Genomic DNA, 27,844 nt, shown 5'->3' with positions numbered 1-27,844 from the left:
GATTTACTGTATAATTAGTGCTTTGCAGATATAGTGATTATTTCCTGTTGGATAGACTCTTCATTATTAAAAATGAAGTGATAGACTCCCTAATGAGCCCATGTTTGATGTCACACATCAATGATAGGAAGCAGTGTTTTGATGCAAATTAGCTCCACTTTTTGCTCAGCTAAGGTCCTGTACTGTAAGCCGTGTCAGGCCTTTGTGAGGGCCTGTCGAAGTCTGCTCCGTGTTTGTACATATTAGACTTGCTAATCAGATGCTAATGCTTGTGAGTGGCAGAGTTTGCGAGGCAAGGCAGCTACAGAATGGTAATCAGCGTGGAGTTGGCCTACAACAAAGAGGCTGATTATTTAAGCCCCCTTTTTTTTCTTTTCCAACCACAAACCCAGATTCAAACATTCACTTATACAGTTCCTTTTGAAGTGTTGCTTGACGTCAATACAATGTGATTAAGATAATTTTTTCACGTTGTCTTGTTTTCTTAGAGAGTTAACAGAACATTGGCTTCGTAATTAGCTAGAAATTGAGATTTTACCACTTACTCAGCCCCACTACCTTTCCATCTGTTCACAATTAATGAAGTTAAATGTTTCAATAAGCTCACTGTAGTCGCAACTGTTCACTTAGATTTTGGAATCAAGGAATAATTCTTGGCTCTCCTGCTCATTAAAGTAAGCTGTTTACATGTTTTGTGGAGATATTATTATTGCTTGCACAGGTCAGGCTGCCCCGCTGTGTGGCTGCACTGGGCGACAGATGGCCCTCAGAGGGGCAGTAAAGGGATGCCCATGGTTAGGGTCAACTGCAAAGACAGATGTAACTTCTAACCCTGCTAACTGTGGCACCGCCTGTCAGTGTGGAGCTTGATCATGTAGGTCATGTGTTCAGGGAGCTGCTGTTGGTAGTTTGTGTCATGCTGGACCATGAAGTGATTCTTTGTGCTGCTGAAGTGTTTTTCTGTGTTGCATTGTACCACCATCTCTTTGCCTATTGTGTTGTCTGTCATGTTGAATTGGTTTTGTGTGAGCATTGGTGTGATCAGTGACAGACCATTGATTAAGTCAGAAGTTGAGTTTTGACTGCACTGCTGCGTTGTCTGTCTTCAAAATCGTGTTGTGATGAACACAGTCGGACATTTTCTGCCTCACGTTTCTTCCATTTGCTTAATTTACCTTTAGTGTCATTAATCTTACTGCAGTGTTTCAGCAGGCAGACTTAGCATAATAAAATCCGAGTGCACTCTTTATTCTACTTACTCATCTCTGCTTTTGTCTCACTTGAGTTACTGTCTTTTATGCCATTTGGAGGATAAATAAAGTCAGCTGTGTGACATGGGAAATGAAAACAAATGCTGTTAAGGCAAAACCGACATTACACAAGTGTGTTTTTGTGATGTTATGCCAAGGACATTTTTTTTCCTGCTGCTTATTGCTCTCATTCAGATTTGAGTGCAATATGAACATCAGGGACTGTGTTGTTGTTTGATGAAGCCACAATTCAGAGCTATAGAATATAATTTCTGGTGTACGTTTTATTTTTTTGAAGTTTTTGATTTTAAGCCTTGCTTTGGATTTCATCATTGCTACAATGAGATGAAGTGCCTTACAGACATCGATCAAAATCAACGGTTAATGTCACCAAATTGATTTGATTGAAGATAGATTCCTTTATATCAAAATGTATTTCAAGAATTGCACACATAAACATAAAGATTCTTGTCTGGTGCATGTTGATGGATGTATTCTTCTTTAAAAGCTCTCCCCTCAGGCAGAGTTCAGAAAATGACTAATTCCTCCTTAGTCACATTTTAAGAACACATTCAAAGCACATCTTCTTAATTTGCCATTCTCAGAAAGTGCCCTGAAGCATTAAATGGGTTGTCGAGGGCTTGCACTGTGAAGCAGCCTGGGAATCGGCAATCCTCTGGGAATGAAAAAAAGTTAAGAGCACTTCCCATCCATCTCAATTCACATGCTGTTGGCCTCTCCAACTCACGTCTCCAGCCACTTAACATCGCCTTTGAAATACCATGCGCTGCAATTATTGTTTTTTTCCATCCAGTGCGAAGATTGTGTTTCACATATATCAGGTGTCTATTGTGATGGTTACCAATTTGCTCTGGCAGCCAAGTGTTGCAGCTGCACACAAAAGCCTCAAATCTAAGTCTTCTATTTGGTCTGTTTCAGGTACAAGCAGTCGGTCGCCAAAAAAAAAAAGTAATTTAATCCTGGGGCCGGTTGAAAGGTGTTAACTGTTGCTTTCCTTTTCTGCTCTCCTTCAGGTGTTTCTGCATCGTCTCAACCAGTACGCAGCCACCAAACTTGACAAGAACATCACAGAGGAAACGGTTAAGGTGAGGGTCAATCTGGGAGATACAGGACTGCATATTATTAAGATCTGGATAAATATCAAGGGCATTTGACTCCACGCTTAGCTTTATTTTCATATGGTAACCTGATCCATGAAAAGGCCGGAAATTACACTGGAAACTAAATAAAGTGTGTCCCTTGTTTGGGGGCACTCTTTCAACCTGAAATAGCTGAGTTCTGAATGGAGAAAGAAGTAGTGGGCGATCCAGGATGCAGCTGTAAATATAATCTATTTAAAAAGGACTCTGGCTGGAAGATAATAAAGGATGCTATCTCACAGTGGGAGTGACTGTTTCAGCGAGTTTTGCTTATGCTTGAAGGTAAACACACATTCAGTGGATATTTACTGCATGTCCCGTGTTTTGGAATATGTCTACTCATGCTATGTTTTGTTTGGGAACATGCTGTACCGAGAGGGTTTTAGATAATGGGGGTCACCGGGCGGCAGCAGGCTGTGATGTCACCAAGCAGCTGAATGACATCCAGTCCTCTGGGGTGGAAATGCATTGATTCAATTTTCCCAGATTTTTTGCTGTTCTTAGCATCAGTAAAGATTATTTTAGCCTCACACACCCATAAAAGACTTCTGGTTTTCATGCTTTGGTTTAATTTCTCTAGCTTCTTGTACTTTAAATAACCACCACAAAAGTGCCATGAAAGGGGACAGAAGTCATCACCACATGAAGGAAAATCCAACAGATCTTAGAGATTTGTTCTGTTTTTAGCGTCTTTGTTAAAATATATCTAATAATGTTTGAAATCCAAATATCAAAAACATCTCAGACCAAGACGCCTTTTACAAAGAGACCTCATTCTTTATTCTGTGTCCTCAGAAATTCCCACATCTAGTGCCACTGACCACAATAAAGTAGTGTACGCCAAAGAATTGATTCGAGCAATCTTAGGAGCTCTACTGGAGGAAAAAAGTGTGCAAAAAAACCCACCATATATGCTTAATTTGTGACAGTCTCTTTGTCTTTTTTCTTTCTTAGGTTTTATTCTCCAACATTGAGGAGATTCTGGCCGTTCACAGAGACTTCCTGTCCATGGTGGAAGAGCTGCTGCAGCCTGACCCTCACGCTCACCATGAAATCGGGCGCTGCTTCTTGCACTTTGTAAGGAGCACATGCTTCTGCATAACTGCCTTTGCTTAATGCCTCCACTCTCACAGACTGAATGTCATCTCAGCACCTTTGATTATCATGTCGCCATCTTGTCAAAGCTCTTATAACTCGCTTGCATCGATGCCTGCTCTGTTAACAATAATCCTTTGTTCACTGGAGCCTGTAATCTGAAGAATTTTGCTCCTACTTCTCAGTGCAGTGATGTCTATGACTACTCTTGAAAATGATAAGATACACCACATGTTGTTGATTTATCTCTCTGGATTACCCATGATGAGACAGTGCACATGTGTGATACGCTTGATAGGGCTCTGATATACAGCTCCCTCCTGCTATATATCACATTTCTTTGATGCAGAGCCTTGAGGCACACTGGCATATAATAGGTTTCAAAGTCTAATAAATCTTACCATCCTTCTGTCAGGCTTTAGGCGACTTCTCTGCCAGTAGCTGCTGTTGATACAGGTGAATGAGAGATGATCTGGCAGTACAGATGGTATAGTGAGGTTTATGATGAGATGACCTCATTGAGAAAATGGGATATAATTCAGAGCATAACTAAAAGCCCATGATTCATGACCGTAATTCAGTCAAGAGTGATCATGTGAGTCCATAGAGATAACATTTGGATATTTTCTTTTCCTTTTCTCGCACTTCTTTCTTTCTCTCATTCTGCAGCTTATTTTTTAAAAGTTTTCTTCTCTGCAGAGATTTGTTGATGACCAAAAAGTTCCAAGAAAGAATTACACAATCTAGCTTTACTACAGAAACACAAATAGGCAAAAACGACGCCAACTGGACAGTGGTCCGCTCAAATCAAAATCCCTCTGTGATTCAGGCCTGCAAAATTGGTTCGCGCTGACTTAAGACTCCACTCCTCCCTCTTGGAACTACAGTAAAATGAATTCCCAAAGCCAGAAAATGTTCTTTTTGGGGGGTTCATAAACTGACTTCTTAGAAAACATGATTGAAGGAGGAGAGCGTACTGTACAGTTTAGTCATAAAGTTGTGTTCTTGTGTGCGCCCCCGCTTGTTGTTATGAGAGTTATGTCTCTCCACATCACCAGCTTTGTCCTCTGAAGCAGAGCGAGCACGGCAGAAGACCGTTCACTATTTTTGTGACTTTGTAGTGAGTGATTTAGAGGCTGTGTGGTCTGGTCCTGCTGCTGCCTCTCAAAGACAAAAGGAAGATGAATGTCATAAAGAACTGCTTTAGAGGAAAGTTGTCGGTCATATGGCTAAAAGGCAGATGACAGGATATGATTGCAGGTCCCTGTAAACATATACATTATGTATTTCATGATGGAGAGGAGAGTGTGGAGAAGAATACATACTGCCTATGAATTCTGTAATCCTCATGTATTTCCCTGTCTGGTTTAATTTATCTCTTGATGCTCTCTTCTCTTTTTTCCCCCTTTTTTTTTGCTTGACTTTGTCGCCCTCTTTCCCTTGGCTTTCTATTTGTAAATTCTTCATTTTACTCCTCATGCATCCTTTTTCACCTTGTCTCTCCCTGGCTCTTGCAGAGGAGCCGTTTCCAGATTTATGATGAATACTGTGGGAATCATGAGAAGGCCCAGAGGCTGCTGCTGGAGCTCAATAAGATCAGGAGCGTCCGGACATGTTTACTGGTGAGAGGGGACTGTAAATGTGCACATAATGTAACTTACAGTGCATTCAGTTGCTTACATGCTGTTCAGTTGAGTCTCAAAACGTCAGAATTTCAGTCCAAGTCAGAGTAATCACTTTCAGTCCATGCAAACACACCAAGAGCACATACAAATGTACATGTGTGACATTAAATGGAAGTTTATTTGTTACAATAGTGACTTAAAGTTGCATTCTTCAATCACTTTATTTGTTTCTGTGTTTCTAAAAAGAAAATTTTAGCATAAATCTTATGTTGTGTTGATAAACCTCCAAGTTACAAATTTAGAGTCCAAGTGGTGTCACGAGTGATCAAAACTGGTCTTGAGAATTCCTCTCATATGAAAACACCACCACCACACTCTCTTAGACATACAAACACAGTCACCCACACATGGCAGCTGGACAGTGTAAAACCCTGTACTTTATGTTCCAGTGTGTCTGACAGCTGATGTGACTCTGCCCGATGTGTGGGCGGACTCCCTCTTCCTGTCCCGACACTCTGAGAGACTTTCGCTGCCACAGGGGAGCATCATGTTGCTTAGAACAAAAGATGACTACATCCCCTTGCTGGCTCGCTGAACTCTGTGTGTGTGTGTGTGTTTGTGAGAGTGCATGTGTGTACAGAGAGGTCAAAAATGCTCACTCTTTTACTTTTCTAACAGTTCTTCACTTGATGCTGTTTACACTCTTTGTCCTCTGTTCAGTCTTTTGCACTTTTTCCTTGTTGGCTTTGACAGTTTGTAACTCTAGTCCTTCTCACTCCTTTGCCTCAGAGCGTCACACACTATCACTGCACCCCATCACCCCTTATGTTTTAAGACTTCCATAAAAACAGAGCGCTTTGAAATTGAGCTCTGTAGCAGAGTTACAAACCAAGGAGAACCAGAGTATGACCACAGACTCTCTTGTATTGATTGGCCGGATCTGTGGTAAAGCGTATGACCTTTTCTTAGACTGTAATTGATGGAGTGAGAAATGAAACACACACACAGACACATGCACATACTATACACACCATCAGAGAAGAGTTGCTGCAAGAGCTCCATGTCTGATTTACTGTTCATGGGTACCTTTAATCTAGGAAGCCAGAGGAGGCCAAGATATTAATTGACTTTGATTTAACGGGGTCTTTATAGCCTTGACCTTTCGCTGACCTGGCCTTCCATCAGGGCGATACGGGTCTCATGTTACTCTCCAACCTGCACTCAGCTATGGGCTAATAGACTTCAGGTCACCTCCCAGGTCCTGCACTGACCAGGGTGGGGATATCCGCTAACCTCCACTAAACCTTTAACCTACTGACTGCTATGAAGCCTGGTTTATTGTTTACAGTGTAATTCTGCACCTCATCTTAATTTCAGGTGAGAGGGAGGTGAGAATTAGCAGTTGACCTCATAAGCAGTAAGGGTTACTTTGATCAAATGAAGACAAAGTTCAACTCTTAGTTGATGTTAAGTTTGAGGATTTAGCCACTCATGAAAACACTGATGATGTTTAAACTCACTTACATCTCTTAAGCTATTTTTTCAAATATTTACTTAGCCAACAGAAGATATGCTATCATAAAACCTCATATCATATCATAAAACATCCTTACACAGAGATTAAAACAAACAAACAAACAACCAAAAAAACAAAACAAAACAAAACAAAACAAAACAAAAACAAACAAACAAACAAAAAAGACTTTGCAATAATATTACCTTCTGGTCTAGTTTGTCAAAAACAAATATTTGACCTCATTTCTTTTTAATGTAACAGTTAAAGGTGCATTAAAGGTACAATATGGACATTTTTGGTATTGCTACATAGCCAGAGTTAGCATTAACAGCTGTTAACGGTCTAGAAGAAATGTTGTGAGTCCAACATCAAACTTAATTCCTTTACTCGCCAAGAGCTGTCTCCAGTGGTGGAAAGAAACACCCATGTTAACTCTATTTCTATCACTTCTTTTCACCTACTGAAGTTAGTATGCTAACTAACTAGCCCCGGCCCATCCTGTCCTGTTAATACCACTTTTAAATAGTAAGTCAGGATGAAGAGGTGGAGCTGCCCAGTGGGAGTATTCTAATCTCTTGTCTTGTTAATGTAAACAGCTGTTAATGCTAAGATTGGCTACGTAGCAATAGCAAAAACTTACACATAGCACCTTTAAAGTATCACTGAGCTTCTAGCATTAGTCTTGCTAAACCTTCTCTGCTCTCCTGTCCTGCAGAACTGCATGTTGCTGGGAGGCAGAAAAAACACAGAGGTCCCACTGGAGGGTTACCTGGTAGCTCCTATTCAGAGGATCTGCAAGTACCCATTGCTGCTCAGAGTGAGTATGGTCTTGTACATGCTAACCATGTATTATGAAGATACCGCACCCTTGTGCCACCTCCGTAGGACACCCTCTACTCCTCTTTTCATCCACCACCACCTAGTCATTAGTTAGGGCTGTCCCGTCCTATTCACATCAACCTCTCCCTTGCTAATGAAACACTGGACTCGTATTTTGACACGTCCCTGCTTTGGTTCCCCAGCACAACCACATTGTAGGAATAACACAAGACCTATCATCACCTCCCCTGCCCAGCTGCGCATTCAGACACTTTGACTGGGCTCATTCATACCTGCACTCTCCGTTGTTGGTTTTTAAACTTCCATTTCCCAGACGGGAAACATGAGCGAAATGAAATACACTTTCAAAGGCTTGTTTGAGGTGGTGATCTTAGCTGTCCCATCTAATTCATCTTGTTATGATCTATTAATTCACCCAGGCGTTCTCTAAACAGCCACCAGCACGGGCACAGAGATGTAATAATAATAATAAGGGAGTAATCTGATGCACTGCCATTTGAAGTCTTCCAGCTGCCAGGGCCTCTTTCTCTCTGAAAGATGACACAGATAGCCATCAGTGGCTGCAGATATATCCAGAACAGTGTAAATCAGCCTTGTAGTAGCTGACATGCTGAAACACAGTGTTTAGACTATAGATGCAGAGATTGCCATTGGTTTTGCTAGACTGTGGCGTGCAGTTCCAGGGATTTTACCCTCTACACTCAGGAACCACTGGTAGGGAAGGAAATGTGGAGTAGACATGAAATGGAACATATTTTTCTTTCATGCTTTTCTTGATGTGAAAATTATGATTCAAAGCCAGATTCTAAGTATTTTAAAAGTAGTTTAAGTTCATGTGCGGTCTTTGCATACACAGGAGCTGCTGAAGAGGACTCCTAAGAAACACAATGACTACGCCCTGGTGCAGGAGTCTCTCCATGTGATGAAGGCGGTGTGTTCCAGCATCAACGAAGCCAAGAGACAGATGGAGAAGTTGGAGATTTTGGAGGAATGGCAGTCCCACATCGAGGGCTGGGAGGTGGGCCTCATTTAAACCATGTGCACCGTGTTTGATGATTTAACTTTCATCCAATAAGTTGAATTTAAATAGCTGAATTGACTTCCTGCTGTGTTGTCAGGTTTTTTTTGTCCCCTTTAACTCACAGCTGAGCTTTCCCCCCACCAAAGCTCAAAGTCATGACTTATTTAAAGCCACTTAGCCTTATGCCAGCAATTGAACAAGAATTCCAAGTGGCGTGACTTTTGTAGCCTTTTAAGCTTTCTTGTTCTTTCTGGGAACAATGACTTGTATTCACAATGGCCAAATTCTTTCCGCCTGGATGAGCCTGTAGTTAAAGCCGTTATGCTTTGGGGTGACCGATCCAATCATCATCAGGTAGACCGCACTTCTTGGTCTGGAAAAGTTGCTTTTAGATTAGTTTTCTTCCTGAGTTCTGGGATGCTTTAATAAAGGGTCAGTAGGCCTAGTGATGGTTGGAAAGAGAAAACAGTGGTGGTAATTGTAAGGGAGGATGGGGTGCTTATTTAATTGACCTGGCTTCATCCAAAGAGGGCCCTAAAGGCTTCCTGGACACATGCAGACAAAGAGACACTGCCAGTGTTGATACAGCTTCTGACTAAGGTGTAGCAACAGCAACAGATTGTTTTTACAGAGCAGAAAACAGGCTTTTAATCCAGATATGAGTAAGACAAGATATGACAGAGGGTGATTAGACTTCCTCACATGTGTCCGAGAAGTTCTAGTTTTTGTGTTGTTTTAGGATCATGGACAGGATGTTGTTGTATTATCAGCAGGACATTTAGCTGGCTTTTTTTTTCGTAGTAAAATATACTGCAGAAACAGAAATATTTAGGCAACTTTTATGACAAAAATATATCTTGAATGCATCAATATACTGTAGACAACCTAAAGCCTTTATGCATACAGATAGATAATTATATAAAAAAGTCTAGGTTCAATTTAGGTTCGATTTCCACTTCAAATACAAGTGGAAATCTCATTATTTCTGCTTATTAGATTTAGAAAATAAACACTACAGCTTATACATGTATACACACACACATAAACACAGCTAACACAGCTAAAAAGCCTAAGAATAAGGTGATCAGAACAAGGCTTAGTGTTGGGTGGGGTGACATATCTTGTAGTCGACATGGTCCTGGCTGTATCCACTCTGCGGTTTCTCCCCAGCACTTTTATTAATTGTACACATTAGCTCATTCTGGAGCAGGACCCTCTGACTGCTGCACGCCAGGCTCTGCAGCTCTAAATGAGATGGAACTAAGAAGGAGAGAGAAAGGGGGGAAAAAAGGAGAGAGAGAGAGAGAGCTGAGCGATGGTTGCATCTTGCATTTCTGTGTGGGTGTTTAAGGAATGATGGAGGGATGAGGAGTGATTGTGAGAGCTGCTGTTTTTCCATTCCCCCGCTCCTCCGCCCAGGCCTGATTGCTTGTTAGTGCTGACCTGCTCCACAGCTGGCTGCCCTCAGGGCATCCTGGCAGGTTCACCTCGCGTGGGAGCGACAGGGCGATGGCCCCGACGTGGTCACCATGGCAACGACTGCCAGCACTTGTCAAGGCGGTGATTGCCAGTTGGTTAGTGTTGCAACCAGAGGGTTGCAGTTTTCAGTTGTGTTTCGCTTCACATTCTGTTCTCTTGTTTAAGTTTAATTAGCATTCTTAAAATCTACTTGAGTTGCAGAGTTTGCTTGACTTGGCCTTTTTAAGTTTAAAAGAATCTCAGTAAAATTCTCTCATCTCTCCAGCTAATTGACAAATGCCACATCAGAGTTCAATACAAACTTTTCTACCATACTTTGTCCTTGATTAATGGAATATCCTGCTTTGTCGTTCCCAGTTTTTATCCTCTTCTGTAGTTGTTATGTCTGGTAGTTGTCTGCCTGTAAAAATAGAGGGTTGAAATTTAGATGAAACAGATGACTGAGGGTTTAAAGTGTTGCTTAAGTTTTAGACTGAATACACCCTCTGTGGAGCTTTGGCTTGGAACAAGGTTGATGTGAAGAGTGACAGAAAAATGCTGCAGAGAGAGAGAGAGAGAGAGAGAGAAACTAAATAAGGCTGCAGCAAAATAAGTAAATGGGGGTTGTGTTAAAAGTGTATAAAAAAGGGGAAGTGTTGGTTCTTCCATTAAGGAAACGCAGCTCCATAGTCTGGACCAGTGTGATATCGGTCCTTTCAAGTGACCAAGACAAGCTGGCCTCTCTGTGTCTGGTGCGCACACATTCGCTGGCTGCAAATTAGTTTAACATCTGGTCAAGGGCTGGGGAGTTAAAAGGCCCTGAAAGAGCGGGAGAATAAAAAAAATGTGTGGGGAGGAAAGAATAAAAGAGATAGAGGAATAGACTAGGGAATCGAGAGGAGGGGAAGGGAGGAAAGGGAGAATAATAAAAAAAGGGCGAGGAGAGGAGAGAAAGAAGGAAAAAGCAGGATTTGGCTGATGTCTCCAGCAGGAGGAAATGCTTAGCACATTTTCCGGCTCTGTGCGCATGGGAGTTATTTTTAGCTCTGAAGGGCCGATCAAACGGGGGGTACATAAATTCCCAGAACAGGCAAGGTAAGGGAAACGACAGTGCACTTTATCACTTGCAGCAGGAACCCCCAACCAATATGGTGACCAGGCGCGACAATGCAACACACAGTTTGACTGGACGGGATGTTATTCTATAGAAGCTATTAACGACTGTGCATTTTAAAGTCCCACAGCAATCTGGTCTGAGGAAGCAGGGAGTGTTTTTACAGACCCCTGAGAGAGGTAACAGGAAAGGCTGGGCTTTGTAATTCCTCCTCCTGTTCAGACACTATATGTGAAAACTGAATAGTATAGGCGTAATTTGTAGAAACTCTCTGTAGCATAAATACTTTCTCAATCACAAAAAGGTTATTTTCTGTTTTGAATAACTTATTTCCTACATTCCCCTGTGTGTCAATATACGTCCAAACATCTGTTTCACACTCTGTTTTTTCCCTCCGTTTGACCCTTTCGCCCATATATCTATTTCCAGGGCTCCAATATCACAGACACATGCACGGAGATGCTAATGCAGGGTGTCCTGCTGAAGATTTCAGCTGGGAACATACAAGAGAGGATTTTCTTCCTGTTTGACAAGCTCCTGGTCTACTGCAAGAAGAAAAACAGGTGTCGGCGCCCTCTTTTTAATTCATTGCTCCTCAGACAAAATCCACAAAGCAGCAGACGATGAATTCAAAGTCTCATTAGAGTGTGTATTTTTTTAAGTGAGGGAATAAAAATATTTTTTATGCTAATTTCTAATTTCCCCCTGTCTCTGTACTCCTACAGAGCATTTAGAGCATGGGTTTTATAAATAATTCACTGCACCACTTCGTTCCTTTACTTTGTTAAAGAAAAGGGATCAGTACAGAGGAAGGATTTGATTTTTAACTTGGGGAAACAGGGACATGTAATTCGTCTAGGTGGGGAAATTAATTACCACCTGTGGACACATCTTGTTCTCCTGGCAGATTTATCTTTCCAATAAAGCAAATAATATGACATATATCACAATCAGTGCAAGTTGAGTCAGGAAACTTTTCCTGATTGCCGAGTATTGTTGTGCAGAGCCTTTGATGAATAGGCTGCTCTGTAAAAACTAGTTTCTATTTCACTCACACTGAGCCACTGCTTCAGCTGTTAACAATGCTGCCATGTCCATTGTGTGTGTGTTTTTGGCAGCTTTTGTGTACCCACCACCAGCCAAGCTGCCACCTGCTTTGATCTGCTTTTTACTATACATGCTGTATACAGAGTAGTGTGAGCAGGTAGTACATAAAAGCAGGTCCATTCAGTGACTAAAGAAAGAAAGAGAAAGGAGGAAAGAAAAGAAAATGTGCTGCCTTGACCTTGAATTTAGCAACATCTAAATTGGGTACATTTCCCTTACTTAATTTGGTTAGTACATTTGGGCAAACACCAGATGACTGTAATTACTCTCTCATAAATTCCTGAATGAACTATGAGTGAGACTAATTATACAGTAAGTTCTAACATGATATGATTAAACCTTGTTGACTAATTCATGTGGTTGCTTATCTCTGTTTAAGACGTTTAAAAAACAGCAAAGCGGCCACCGAGGGTCCTCGCTACCTGTTCAGAGGCAGAATCAACACCGAGGTGATGGAGGTGGAAAATGTGGATGATGGCACGGGTGAGCGGTTCTGTAAAAAGATCTGACATTTATTTTGGACAAATATATGTTTACACAGTTTGATTTCTCTCTGCCTCTTTCTGCGCTCACTCTCACTCACTCTTAGATCATCATTTTTTAAAATTCAGCGCTCTTGGCAGCAGAAGTTTAAAAATATGCCATAATAACCCACACAGGAAAGTTGACAACGCAGTCCTTGGCCTGAGCTGGTGCACAAGTGTGTGATTTTATACTTGGATCGCTGATGGAAAAATAAGATTTACCTATAAACATTTTTTTAGACATCTATAGTTACATATCCTTGGGTATGTGCTGCTGCTGGTACTTGGTGAACTCAAGCGCTTGTGTCTCTTGGCCTCACATAGCCGCTGATTATCATTTATATTTGTAGAAGCCATCATTTCCTCTCCAGCAGTCCTAGATGGGCAGTAATATTGGGTGTTTTTCAGTGAGAGATGGATGGGTTTGGGTCTGGAGAGGGAGAGGAAGGATAAACACGCGAGGCAGGCGGCGGCGCAGTAACTCGTGGGTGTTCTGCACCACAGACGGTGGCGATCTCAATCTGAAATCCAGGGCGACAGGAGTATTTTAGCTTTAGATTCCGATGCAGTGAAAGCGCCTTTGCTTTTTCCCAGGCACACACTTGCTGCCCGAGGTTGAAAAACGCCCTCGAGTCATACCATATAAAGGACACCACACTGTAGATGCTTTTAGACGTGATTGTAATTGATGATTGTAATGGTTTGCTTTTTGTTACACCCTTAGAGGGAGAAAATCAGAGGTCAGCCAGGGAGGCATTTGAAATGCTTCCTAAGAGATGGAAATAATAAATGGTCAAGAGTTCACTTCCATTTGCTGGAGGTTTTGACAGTCTGAACGTCTATATAAGAGTGTGGGTGGTGAATCACAAGTAGCCATCGGCTCTGAGGGAGTATTCTGAGGACTGAGTAGTAAATAATGCTGATTGATGGTTCTTCCTCTGCATATGTGTCCCCTCGTTCATCTCATTAAATAGGAAGAGTGATAATCAATGAAGCACTCAATAAAGAGGCTATGAGGGCTGGAAGAAGCTGGGAAAAATTAGTCTGGAGCGAGTGTTTGAAGTAAGAGTACGATATTCTCAATAGTTTTATAATGGATAAAACTATCCATTATAAACAACTATAAAACTACTTCTTGACCAATAGACCATAATATACTGCATGAAAAAGCTGTAGGTCATCAGATAAGGAATTGTCTATTTTTGTCTATTTCCTGCTCTTTCCTGTATACTATACTGTCCTGTATACTATAGGTATTTGGCTTCCTTTTCTCTGAGGCAAATCATTGGATTTGTGCTTCATGTTGCTGCTGCGTTTAATGCGGTAAACCTCGTTTACAGTGAGGCCTGACTTCCCAACAGCCCTGTTTACAGTGTCATGATCAGTCGCTACCACTGATTGATGGCCCTTCCCTTCACAACTTTGAAAAACTACTCCAAGTCCTAGATGAGTCAAAAAAAAAAGAAAAAAAGTTGATTTGTGTTGCGCCACCCCTCGGAGAGCACCTCATAGTGAACTAGTAGTCAAACTGTGCTCTCCTCCTCTTTGCCTTATACAGCTGACTACCACAGCAGCGGGAACATAGTGAACAACGGCTGGAAGATCCACAACACGGCCAAGAACAAGTGGTTCGTCTGCATGGCCAAGACCCCGGAGGAGAAGCAGGAGTGGCTGGAGGCCATCATGAAAGAGAGGGAGCGGAGGAAAAGTAAGAAGGCGTTTCAGTGTATCAGTATCAGGGCATACTGTCGGTTAGGAAAAGTCATTTCCTCCTTCTTTTTTTCTTTTAAACATCTGTCTTGAATTACAACTGACAATATATGCTGTGCATGGGAAGATCAATACAGAGCGATTTAACCAGAATTATTTAAAAAGTGAATAAATCCCAGCCCTGATTTGTATGTGGGATCTGCATTTAAGATTGAAAGAGATTTTAGTGTGTTAGAACAGATTTGCAAGTTGTCACTCTGTGTAATTTCCACATAGTGCAAATGGCTTATTTTCTGTTTTTCCCCATTTTGTGATTGTGTACATGATAAACTCTTCATAATATCAGTCATTAACCCTGCCTAAGACCATTAGCACTGACACAGGAATGCACTGTTAATTATCTTGTGAAATTAGGAGACATTAACCTTCTCCAGCTCGTAATTGATGTCACATCTTGTCTATCTGAGCACAAGATTCATTCCTGCCATGATACTGACAGGCTTTTTGCACCCTCCCTGCCTTCCTCCCTCCCTCCATTCCTCCCTCCTCTGCCGCATAGGTCTGAGGCTAGGCATGGAGCAGGATACGTGGGTGATGGTGTCAGAGAAGGGTGAGAAGCTCTACCACCTCATGACCAAGGGTAACCTCATTAAGGATCGGAAACGCAAGCTCACTACCTTCCCCAAGTGCTTCCTGGGAAGGTAAGGCTCCACGCCTGCTAATCTTGCTGCTCTGGTTTGTCCGGTGACGAAGCAGCAAACTGTTCAGTCTTTGTGGTTTCCTCTGTATCACATCATTGTGAGATATGTAACTATGAGGGAGTGAGTGAGTGTCAAACTGGATGACTGTGCCACCAGTTTTTCAGATGACCCAGAATTTATATTTATACCTAATTCCTTATATTTGTACTTTTCAAATTTGTGGGTCTTTTTATTTCATGCAAAATAGGTACTGAGGCCTTGTACAGTGTCAAATGCAGATTAACAAAACACTTTTGAAATAAAGATCAGTTTCTCCCTCCCTGCTTTCATTTTAAAATTGGCAAGGATTTATAAAGACAGCAGCTGGGAAGAAGAAAGCATCGCTGCCTTTTTGTTCAGGAGACCGCGTGTTATGTATATCTGCAGTCTCAGTCATGGGAAAATCAAATCCAGCCAGATTTAGCCCATGAATCTTATTTAAGGATTATTGGTGTGGTGTCTGGGGACGGATTGGCCATTGAATGCCAGTCATAAATCACAGGGAGATATCCCTGTGCGGCTCAGCTGACTGCCCGCTTTCTCCCTCGCCCATGTTAGATTACAATAAACTCTCTGTTGAGGAATCCATGAGGTAACTACTGTAGAGGGCCCGTTAAGCCAGAGGGCAGCTGTGTATATGGATTTGTGACATGTCCATCATTTCCTAGTGTCCTTGAGTTTTCACAGCTAAGCCTGTACACTTAACGTGTTTACTTATAATGAGTCCAAACATGCCTATCTACCCTGCATTTGCTGATAGGTGAGAATATTTACTGTAAAGGGTGCTTTGCTCAAGATCCCGTCCTTGAGCTATTTTAAGCATGCATTAGTTGATGCCCTCATTTCAGCTTGCTTTCATCATATAAGATGTAGATGTCTTGATGTCATATCAGTCTGCCAGGTTTTCATGCAAGTAAAGAGTAAAAAAGTTGGTTTGAACTTAGTTTTCCCAGGCTTTAATCCTGTGCAGGGAAACACTTCTTAAATTTAGTTCTGGATCTCTTGCAGTCTCCTTCAGAATCCAATATTTAAGGGGCATGCACTGTAACTTCAATCACTGATGTGCATGAACCACCTGATCCTCAAACTTCTCACTTTGATATAATATTCTCCTCATTGAGCCTGAAAGCTTTTTACAGGAAATCTTGATGGGATATTGCACCTGAGCTGGGAAGGTGCAGGAACTTGTAACCTCAATTCTTCTGTCCATTCTTCACGTTCAACATGAGTTACTCTTTTACAGTAATGTGCTTACCACATTGCAGACCTATATGGGAAGTACACAGTGTGAGACTGAGAAGGTGACAAATCTGGATCAGGATAATAAAACCTATGAACATCTGGCTGCAGCTGAGGAGCTCTCCATGTTTGAAAATGAAAATGGCATGCGACAGCCAAGACTCTTTTTATAGAGTGATGATACTATGCTATTTAAAAAGGGTTGGATGTTATTAAAACTGTACTCCTATCTTGACTTTTGAAATCCCATAACAAATTTGCCTTGTAAATGCCCCATCACATTTCAGAATGACCCATGTTTTCCATTTGCTTTAAATTTTTACAGAGATGTTTTGGCTGGTAATAATCACACTGAAAATCACACTAGCTTAAATAGTCATTTCAAAATCCCTGTTATTTTTAAAAGCACAGAGAAAGAGAGAGAGAGAGAAAAAAACCGAAAGTCCAATTGGGCATAGTTGTGGCCAAGTTACATCGCATGGTGGTTTGGAATGAGGAGTTACTTTCTCCTTTGGTCCGCGCAGACAACACCAGATCCCTTGCGGTCTGGAGGAGGAATGGATCTGTCAGCTAAAAAGATTAAAAGGATCAAACGTTGGTCAGATGCAGGCACCTCATTGAGTCTGAAGAGATCATATGGTGAGAAAGCAGCTCAGGGAAGCTCCTTTTGGAAACCTAGCTCTCTATATACAACTTGGCCACACCTGGATGACCACTTGTGGGTGAAAACACATCTCTGGCCCCTCTGTACTTCCCCTGTCTGTGATGATTTTGGAAATGATTACATGTAGGCGTAAGTGGTGAATTGGAACCAGCATGGTATGTCTCTGATGAAAGCCACATTGCCTATGGCTTCGACTCAGCCCACTCCCTCCATTGTGAAATGCTTTGACTTTATTCTCTTTCTACGCCTCCTCGTTTTCTTTTTGTTTTTTTTCTTAAGGCCAAGCGCTATTTCTGGGTCTCGAACTCCTCCCCTTTAAATAGTACAATTGTATTTGTAGTTTTGGTTCCTGCAACAGTGTAATTCATCAAAGAAAATGCCTTTGACAGCCACCTAGCTTGCATTTACCTTACCATTTTAAACAGAAAAACAAAAGAAATCCAAAGTCTTTCCCTTTTCTGCATATGACAGATGCCGATGAAAAGCCCTTTAAGAGCTCAATGAAAAGGTTAGACATGTTGTGAGGAATGCCCTTTGTCTTTGTCAGATTCTACTTTCTTTTTGACATCACTTGGAATACAAATTATACATTTAAGCAGAAGCTGGATCAAAAAACTGCATGTGGATGTATACAGCATTTAGTATGTAGAGCTGGGAGACATATTGATGCATCATGTATTATACTGAGGTGATGTTGTACAAAAGAGGGTACTGTCTGGGATGTAGAGATCTTCATGTAGGGATGTAGAGACATTATTATTAATGACAAAATAGACAAAAAGTTTCAAAAAACTGGACTGTCATCACATTTTCATTAAAATATTGCTAAATCCTGATTGATGCAAGGAAGTGTGTGACATTGTGACATCACCATTTTCCAACTTACACAAACATACATAACTACAGAATCTCTCATGTGAAATACCCAGAACAGAAATAAACATCAAGAAGTCTCGTTTTCATTGCTCATAGTAGCTAGCTGGTTGACAAAATAGGTTTTCATAGTTTTTAAAGGCTCAGTTAAAGTTAAATTTTCCTCAGAGACCGAGCACCAACAGTCTGACCTTGCAATGATCTATATGTAATGAGTCTAAAATATTGGGATGTTTGATTTGCTCAATTTCCCTCAGCCCCACATGTTGATTTCAATTGCTTGAAACTGTTTATTGCATTTGTGACCCTAATCTGCTTGAGGCCATGAGAACTCCATAGTCCAAACTTTCAGGGTGTTTTTCCTTCCATGGAAAGGGTGGAGGATGACAAATTGACATTGTTATAGACTTGTGTTTTCCCCCGTGGTCTGTTGTGGAGAGAAAAGACTTCAAGGATGAGTGGTCAGGGTGTAAGATGTTGGAGGTGGGCTGTTTGGTCAGATGTTTCTCTGAAAACGTTTGCTCCTGATGGCTTTACACTGACACCGCCTCCATCGTGGCCTGGAAGTGAATTCCACAGAATTCCAATGGTGCTGCTGGTCGTGTTTGTTTGGCTTTTGTGGGGAGACAGGACATTGAGGATGAAATCTGATAAGCTACTGCTACTCTGCCTGTTCTCCATGTTCATTCCTCTCTCTCTCTCTTTCTTTCTTTTGTCTTATTGCTCTCTCTCTCAACCTCTCTCTCTGGGAGTCACAAAATTATGGAGAATTATCCCATTTAACTCATTTGGGCCAAGATGATGCTGTGTTTGTTGATTCTGTGGTTGGTTTGTTTCCTCTTCCCATTTGTAAATGATGCGGCACGAAAATGATCCTGCATTTTCCATCAAGAACATCTCAAGATCCAATTAAATCCTTCGTATTTGATAGCGTTAGCTCCTCTTTCCAAAATAGATAAAGTTAAACTAGACAAAACAAGTGAACTAAAGCCTGCTGGTTGTTTTAACAAACAGATGTGGCCCTCAACAGTAAATAAACCATTCGTCTTTGCAAGGATAGTGCTTGTTGCCATAGTCACATCAATTTTGAGTAAATGTTTGTGGTAAGTTGTAAAGGCTTTGTGGAATGACGGCAAAGGTCGCTACTTTTTTTCCCATTTACAGACTATCAAGGGTAAATTCAGAGCTCTCTCCACTGATCACACACATTCCCCTTAATGGAGTGATGGGATTTCCCCACAGGCTTTTTGTGTTTGTGTTATTCCTGTGTGAGCATGTGTGTGTGTTCTTATGCCCTGTGTTGTGTTTTGTGTTTCCCCAGTGAGTTTGTGTCTTGGCTGATGGAAATCGGTGAGACGGGCAACCCGGAGGAAGGGGTTCACCTGGGTCAAGCTCTGCTGGAGAACGGCATCATCCACCATGGTTAGTTCTCACTCTTCTTGCTTCATCATCCTTTGCTCCTCCATTTCTAAAACCAAGCGACCACTGCAGTCTGATTTACTTGCATGATGTAGAGCATGCATATGCTTGCCATTGCCTGGCCTAACATCTAGTCAAGCAGAGTCTGACAGTGCTCTCACTCCCTGGCTGGAGCCTTCAATGTAGATGCAGCTTTTCTTATTTATGTCTTAGCAGGTGTCCCATTTAAACACTCCCTTGACACAATGTTTAGGTAAGGGATTATAAATATTAATCTCTTCTTGCTGTAATGTTTGTGTAATATTTGCTCAGTGGCTGTTCCATGGCTTTGGGTAACAAGTGTGTTTAGCGCACTAGGCTTAAGCTGGCTAATGCTTTGCATTCACACTAAATGACGCGTACTGCTCTGCATGTATTTTTTCCTCAAAAGAGTAGGGCCCCAAGCCAAGTTGTATCTTAAATCACTCAGGGGTGCTTTATTGCTTCCGCACAGAGAAATGAGATTGGGCTTTAGAGCCGCTCCTGACAGAGAGGAATAACTCCGAGGCCCCTCTCAGCTCTCTCACAGTGCAGTTAGAAGTCCCCATGTGAAAAACGATGGAATATCTTTTCATAAAACCCTTTAATGGAACCCACACGGCTTCAGCCAAGAATACAGAGCCGACTGTTATTACTGCTGGGAGGGTCTTCGACAAAGTCCCCTGAAGCAAAGAGGAGCAGGGAACTCTGAGCAGCTCTGTTATCTGTGACTGCTCTGTATGAGGTGTGAGTCTTCCTCTTGTCTGGAAAGCTTGTTTCTCCATGCAGCCCTGCTCGACTTCAATATGTTTCATAAACTTCTTACACTTTCAAATTTGAAGCATGACAAATAGCGCTCCCTAAGGCTTTGAGACTTTTTAAAACTTGTTTCCTCTTTCATTCTGGCACATCTCATTTCTGAAACCTCCTTATGTTTTGCATTTTTAGTCACAGACAAACACCAGTTCAAGCCAGAGCCTGTACTGTACCGCTTTCGCTACGACGATGGCACCTACCATCCCAGAAGTGACATGCACGATGTCATATCGAAGGTAACCATATCTACAGCGGAGTCCGGTTTAATGAAAAATTTTACACACCTATTGCTGAAATAACCAAAATCTTCTCTGCTGTTTTACTCAGGGTGTTCGTCTCTTCTGCCGACTTCACAGCCTTTTCACTCCCCGTCATCAGGTAAGCAGCCATTTTCTTTTCCACCCCATTGCAACCCAGTCAGGTGGGGGCTCTGGTGGCTTAGCATCTGACTCTTGCTCCTAAAAATAACTCTGAGCCACTGAGCAACCAGAGTGGAGGAGAGAAATATCATGATGAACTATGAGCTCATTGTTTTTCAAGACCAACTGACTTCGAAGGAGTTGGCACAGATGGCGATGGAGTGCAGCAGGGCCCGTGGGTGATCCAGCTCGGCGGGTTTTATCTGCCCGGTCTCAAAACACAAATGTGGTGAAGAAGATTGAGTCTTATCAGATGTTACTAGTAGTTTGGGTACATGTGGGAAGCAGATAAATGGTGGTAATGCTTTTTGGTGCCTCTGGGAGATAATTTACAGCATTTAATATCCTGTTGGAATGTTGGGATGGTAAACATTGTGAAAGGCTAACAAAAAAATGTTTGGCTATGAAATCTTTTTCTCAGCTTTTGAAATAGTTGTAGTTATGGTAGTAAACAATCCTAATTTAAGGTCTACTTACTATTTTTTTCTTAAGCTTTGAACCACTTCACATGGTCTTCATCAGCATGAAAGTTCATTCATTCTTGACCAAATAGTACAATCCCCAACCATCCCCACTCAGGGTCCTCTTACCAGCTTTTTTGAGGGGTTTCGGCCTATCCAATGGTCATCATCAGCTTCAAAGTTTGTATTTAACCATCTAAAATATACTTTGATATAACAATCCCTACACAAGATAACCTTAAAAGCTTTTTCTGGAGCTTTTAACTGTATATCATGGTCTTCATCAGCTTGACAGTTTGTTCTTGGCTATGGTCAGGCCTTAAATTTAAATCAGCATAGATGAGAAGTCCTAAAAATGCTATGGATGTGATTAAACACCTACTGAACTTTAACTGTCAAAACAAAGCAGACAATTCTCTGATGAAGCCTGTGTGAAGTGGTTGAAAGCTCGGGGAAAAAGCTACTAAATGGACCACGAGTTGCGATTGTCCAAGGATCTAAACTGTGTTTGTACTTTCTGCTGTTTCTAAATTCAAATCTACAGATGATTGCTGGTCATTTTCATGTCCTGTGTTGTGTTTCTACTCTATGTTTGGGTCACATGGCTGAGTCTGTTCATCACAGCTACAAATAGCCTCATTTCTGTTATAAGGCATTTTATGGGGGCCATTCAGTTACAATACACTGGTCGTATAAATTTCACTGAGTGTGTATTGATTCTGTGCCCTGAAAGGCCTGACACAGAGTCAAGCTGTAGGAGGCAAACATTGATTCCAATTCTTCAACATGCAACATGATACAAAATAGTAGTTTTGACATCTGCGGATCAGCTTTTTGGTTTCAAGCTTTCAGTGCTGAAATGGGAGTGAATGGTGTTCCATTATCTGTTATTAAGATACACACAAAAGGATATTTCCAGTCCCAGAGTATCTTAACATCAGTAATTGGTGTAAAAATGTGAAAGCAAAAACATCCTACATGCCCGTGAAACAGTCACTTAAACCCAAATGTAAAACAGGTGTTTTTTATAGCAATTCTGTCACATTTGATGAAATATCTCCTTGTCTGACAGTGTTAGAAGTGGAGCAATCTCATTTTATTGGAGTAATTTGATGCATGCTTTGGTTTTCGGTGTTGTTCTCCTAAATTCCATTTGAATAGTGTCTGAGGTGCAGGCTGCTAATGTGTTTTACCACAAAGCACCGCATTAAGGTTGCCTGTTTATGCTGGATTTCAAATGGCCTGAAGAAAAGCTTTAATTTCACACCCATAAAACTGTGCCATAGCTGGAGGGGGCACACTGATCCTGAATGTATTCCAACATAGAAGCTTCACTGTATTTCTGTTTGATCCAACTACTAAAAAGCCTAAAGGGCGATTTTGTGTGTGTGTGTGTGTGTGTGTGTGTGTGTGTGTGTGTGTGTGTCTGTCAGCATTCAGTCCACCAGTGCTTGTGTTGAGGCCAAACCTCTTGACGTAAAAAACTCTTGGTCATTGTGTTGGAGTTGTGTGTGTGTGTGTGTGTCGCTAGCCGGTGTATCTGTGCGATGCATTCTCACTGAGAGCCCCAGTACAATGCATCAGAGGGCCTGGGAATGTCAGAGTTTAATTGGAGCAACCAGCCCCTGCCTAATTAGGTGGAATTTCCTGGCAGAGCGAGAAAGATGAAGCAAAAGGAGGAAGCATACACTGCACACCCCCGCACACAACTTCTGTGCCCCCATTTATGCCCCCGCTTTCCTCTTAAGAAAGCTGTGAATCCTTCCACTCCAGGTGATCTGATTGTGCAGTTTGAAATGCCCACTACAGGCTAATACTGTGCACGCACAGTTCCATCTTTAAATACGTAATGAGAGGAATAATGAGGCGGCAAACTCACACAATACAGAGGAGGTCACTCATAAATTATCTTCACACAGAATGGAAAAACTGGCATTTCAGTTCAGCGTCTGAGAAATATTGACAAGTTTTCTTCATTATGCTCATGAGTCCTCCAGAAACTCAATATTTATGGATATGTGTAGGATTTTCAAAATAACGATATGGTGCTCTGTACTTGAGTAATTCATCAGGAGTGGAGACAGTTGATTAAAGCGTGAACTTTCAGCATCCTCTGTGTAATGTATTCCAGAAGGACATGCTTTGAAAACACAACATTTCCTACATTATCCATTTACCCCTCTCAAAATGTCAAGGGAAACTTTCCTCTTTGGACAGAAAGTTAAAAACCAACTCTCTGACCTTTCCCTCTGTTACTCTTCAAACTGCTGTTTCCTCATGCCGGACATATGGCTGCCCACTGGCCCGCTGTTTACCCCCCATTTTTCACTCTGACAACCTCACTGTGCACCAGCCGCTGCAGCCCCAATCTCCCTGCCTCTCGTATTCCATTCAGGGGAAAAACAGGGTGCCTCTTGCCCCCGCTGGTCCAAGGCGTTTATGCACGGCACGGTGGGGTAACGTGCCTCACCGGCTGATATCAGCAGCACTACAGTCCTCATCAGAGACCAACGCATGCTGTCAAATACAGTTACACAACAGAATGCTCCATTGTGGAGGAAACGGCAGCATTCGCCCCCTCGCACTTCACAGTTTGAAGAGCTCCAGACAGCTGAGATTGGACTTTAACTTGGCCCACATGTCATGTTTGACTTGTCTGAACTGCGTGTGTGCGCAAAGGCAGGCGCTCGTATTTGTGGTGTGTCTGAGTGAGTGTTTGCATGTGATGGAAATTGTGGAAGTCACGGCGGTTCTGGACTTTCCCGGCCCACGGCACAACCCCCCCACCACCCCCACTAACACTGCGTGTCCCCCGAGGGAGGCCCCCGTGTTCATGGGAAAGTCACGGCTCTATTTCAGACAGCATTCTCGGTGTCTGGCAGAGCGCGGCCGTGTGAGTAACGCTGAGAACAGCAACACCAGAGTGACATGGGGCACCCCGGGGCCAAACACGGCCGGGGCCGTTACCAGCCTTGCTCGGAGGAATGCTGTTTTGCTGTCACCAAATGTCAGAAACTCGCTTAGATTTATGACACAACTGCCAACACTTGAAAAGTGGCCGCGCCTTGCTGACAGTGGAAATTATTAGTCCTCTTTTAAACATTGTGTTTAAATAGACCAAGCAATTACTACTCTGCATGTTCACCATCTGGGTTTATTACAGTTCAAGTGAATCACATACTCAAGTAGTATCATGGCACCGTCAAAGTTTAAAGAATTTTGCTTTACTAATCCTTCTCATGTTTTCTGCTCTGATGCCCATCCAGGGATAAGGACTACCATTTGCGGACCTACAAATCAGTGGTGATGGCCAACAAACTGATAGACTGGCTTATTGCACAGGTAAGCCTTAAAACTGCTTTGAGTTGCATGATGATAATGTGATCTTATAGTTTTAATCATTTAACAAACTTTGTCCAAATAGGAAATTGTAATTGACAAAGTTAAGGTGATACATGTGATATATGATATATATATATATATATATATATATATATATATATATTAGACTTAGACGGACTAAGACTTAGACGGACTTTATTGATCCCTTTGGGATGACTCCCTCGGGGAAATTACGTGATCAATCAATGTTATCAATGTTAGATAGTAATAATCAATCATATTCATACATACTTTCTCAGCATATTGAAAACACATTTGGTCCCCTATGGAAAGATGGAAAGGCTGGGAAAAAAAGAGGGAGAGAAAGATGCAAGTGGCTGTTGTCATAACAGACGGGTCACTTCTAATGTGCTACAGAGGAAAAAACACCAAGACAACAAAGTGTTCCTTGCCATCAGACTTGAGGCTCTCGGCGGAGCGAGAGGAAACAAAGAAAGAAAGAAAAGCAGAATTGATTCGACAGCTAAGCTTTATTGACTTTGACAGGAAGCTTTGAGGTTGACAGATTGATAGTCCTGTCCAGGATGACAACAAAGAAATGTATATGGCGGCGGACCACCGCGGAATCAATGACAGACATCATACGTTTGTGTGTGCATATAAGTGTGTGTGTGTGTGTGGGGGAGTCCATATGAATGTGTTTGACCCAGGCAAATGGAAGAGCGGATTTCAAGAGCTGTCACACTATGCTGTCTAGACATGATTTTGGCTGTGTTTAAGATGGAGTGTGTAGGAGTGTTTAGTGGCTCTGTTAGCCTCAGGGCTTTTGGATGTGGGAACAAAGGGGGGCGGTATGAGTGTGACATTTTGACTGTTCTCTAAACACACAATGTTCTTTGTTCTTTTCCTCTTTCTACTTCATTTTCGCTCATCGTCTTTTGATTTTTCTCCCCCCTTGACTCGTTCACTCCATCCACTCTTTGTGCTTCAATCTGTCTCATTCCTCTCCTCTGTGTCCACTCTTTTCTCCTCTCTGTGTCTTCTGTTGCAGGGGGACTGCAGGACAAGGGAGGAAGCGCTGATCTTGGGGGTGGAGCTGTGCGACAATGGCTTCATGCATCATGGTACGGCACTTTTCACTGCTGAGGATTTCAGCAGTCCCAAAAAAAAAAAAAAAAGTTCTGACCATGCTGTGCACAAACTGTGGAATCCTCTCCATCGTTGGCTAAATGAGAATTGAATGCTTTGGAGAAACTGCGCAGAGGGCGTCTGGCATTTAGCATCCTGTTTTAGAACATCACCACTCTTGTTCTCTTTCCATTTCTACTTATAATCCCTTTGACACGCTACAGGAATAGAACTTTTTTCCAATCCAGTGAATGAATTTGCATGTGCGTATGTGGGCATGGGAGTGGGTGGTTAGGGCTGTATTCATGCATACTATCATTAACTTCATGCATACTTGTGTGCATGTGACTTAATTGACCAAGTGCAGGGTACATGCATGACTTGCTTTAGTTGTGAGAACTTGGCAGATAACGCGTGGATGTTTGTCAGTTTTAAGTGCAAAACAGTCAGACGCCATGGTTACAGTTTGTTTAGAGAGTCAGGCTTGTTTTCGACTCCCTCATGCCAAAGTCCACATCATACACACTACAGTATGAGTCACAGTGTCTCCTTGTACCCCCATGATGTAACTGCTCCAAACTACCCACAGTTCAAGCGTCACGCTACAAATTACCAGCACATCTATGGAACATAACAGTCCCAGCCATCAAACTTCCTTTCACTTCCACAGCCTACAGGGTAATTTTACCATTCGTGCCAGTAAGTTATTTGGCCTGACGATGTAGCTATTAAAACTACTGGCATTAGATCTGATCTTGGGGGAATGAAGTGAGGGAATGTTAGGAGGAAACTCTGTTTTTCCCCTCAGGGCTATTTTTTAAGTCTTGAGTGAAGGCGTTATGTTGCTGTGGAAACTGGGTTCATTCAAAAGTGATAGTTTACCATGAAAGTGGGGTCTCCCTCTCTTTCTCTCTCTCTCACACGGTGTGTATTTGTGCACTTGGTGTGTATGTGTTTAAGTGCTTGGGCATGCTCCATTTGGCATGTCACACTATTGCTGACATGTTTAAACCTTTCAACTTTGTGAAAAATGTTTGATTCTAGATTTAACATTTTCATCCTCTGCATAGCACCAGACGCTGATGTTCTAAGTGTTCTGGGTTTTAACAGAATCTTCCTTTGTCCCAGAAAAGAAGGAATACCTACAGATTGAGGATCAAGTTTCTAATTAACAATGAATAGACAGCCTGGGCCATTGATTTTGATTTTTACTACTAGTTTGCATCCATTGGTGTCAACTGAGATTAGCTCCAGGAGAAGCGGTATACGTAATGAATGGATGGTTTCCATTCATTTTCCTATAAGTTGTCAAGTCTACAGAATTACATGATAGGAAGTTGCCTTATAGCCTTGAGGTAATTCTTTTAAAATCTGCTCTCAAACTGCATTACCATGAGAAAGAGATGAGTCTTTTCATTGATTTTCATGCCATGCAGAAATGAATGGACCCCAATGCCTGCCTGGAATGGTAGAAAGAAATACACCCAATAATATAAAACTGTATATGTATTTGAAAATGGTCAGCAAAAATATGAGTTATACATGATCTGTTGTTAAGGAGCTTAAACTTGTAAACACTCTGCTTTGAACCTTTAACACTTACAAAGCTATTTTTCTGGAAATGTGATTATTCTGCAAGTTTGTGGGTTTATTTACCTCCCTCAGTGTTGGAAAAGAGTGAATTCAAGGACGAGCCCTTGCTGTTCCGTTTCTTCGCCGATGAGGAGATGGAGGGCTCCAATACCAAACACAAACCCATGAAGCATGACCTAAAAATAGTAGAGAACGTCATCTCCAAGTCTCTCCTGGTGAGTACTCACTCGCACTAGTCCTCGGTGGCTTGTTGACTGATTATCTCTCAGTCTGTCTAACATGCTATGACTTTGCATAGCCCCACAACTTAGAGGAATGCAAAGGTGCACTAAATCATTATGAAACACACAGCTGCGAGAGGGAAAAGTCATAACACTGCAAAAAGTCCATTTTATACCTCAGTAAGCATTCTTTTCAGAGGAGTGAGCAAATACTACTATAGCCTATCTGTGTGTACCAGTATCTGCCTCTGGTGTGTGTGTGTGTTTGTGCTCTGTGAGAGTGTTTTGGTCTGCTGCCTTGGGATTTTGCTGATGGGGGGATGTGTCGTTTTCCAGATAAGACCCAGTGATGGAGGCTTCGGCTTTACCCTGGAAGAGAGGAACAGAGTCCCCATCATCAAATCTGTGGAAAAGGGCTCCCCAGCCGAGGTGAGAACACACATATAATGTCTATGCAACGCAGTGTGGATATGTAGGTACAGTCATGTGGA

The 27,844-nt window shown here is 42.0% G+C and overlaps 1 protein-coding gene across 1 annotated transcript in view; it reads left to right on the top strand.

Annotated features, from left to right (window-relative positions):
- Positions 1-27,844, top strand: part of prex2 (phosphatidylinositol-3,4,5-trisphosphate-dependent Rac exchange factor 2) — an 87,771-nt gene that overhangs the window by 14,259 nt on the left and 45,668 nt on the right. Inside the window, exons 2-18 of the mRNA XM_018673650.2 lie at positions 2,285-2,356; positions 3,365-3,487; positions 5,023-5,127; positions 7,362-7,463; positions 8,343-8,504; positions 11,509-11,642; positions 12,566-12,669; positions 14,269-14,418; positions 14,980-15,121; positions 19,258-19,358; positions 20,322-20,425; positions 20,517-20,567; positions 23,465-23,520; positions 24,336-24,411; positions 25,463-25,535; positions 27,205-27,347; positions 27,690-27,782. Of these exons, the coding sequence (XP_018529166.1) occupies positions 2,285-2,356; positions 3,365-3,487; positions 5,023-5,127; positions 7,362-7,463; positions 8,343-8,504; positions 11,509-11,642; positions 12,566-12,669; positions 14,269-14,418; positions 14,980-15,121; positions 19,258-19,358; positions 20,322-20,425; positions 20,517-20,567; positions 23,465-23,520; positions 24,336-24,411; positions 25,463-25,535; positions 27,205-27,347; positions 27,690-27,782 (1,791 nt within the window). The remainder of the gene's footprint in view (positions 1-2,284; positions 2,357-3,364; positions 3,488-5,022; positions 5,128-7,361; positions 7,464-8,342; positions 8,505-11,508; positions 11,643-12,565; positions 12,670-14,268; positions 14,419-14,979; positions 15,122-19,257; positions 19,359-20,321; positions 20,426-20,516; positions 20,568-23,464; positions 23,521-24,335; positions 24,412-25,462; positions 25,536-27,204; positions 27,348-27,689; positions 27,783-27,844) is intronic.

This window comes from Lates calcarifer, linkage group LG24 (genome assembly GCF_001640805.2).
Source record: "Lates calcarifer isolate ASB-BC8 linkage group LG24, TLL_Latcal_v3, whole genome shotgun sequence".
Classification (NCBI taxonomy): Eukaryota; Metazoa; Chordata; class Actinopteri; family Centropomidae; genus Lates; species Lates calcarifer.
This window is presented reverse-complemented; position numbering and strand designations above follow the sequence as displayed.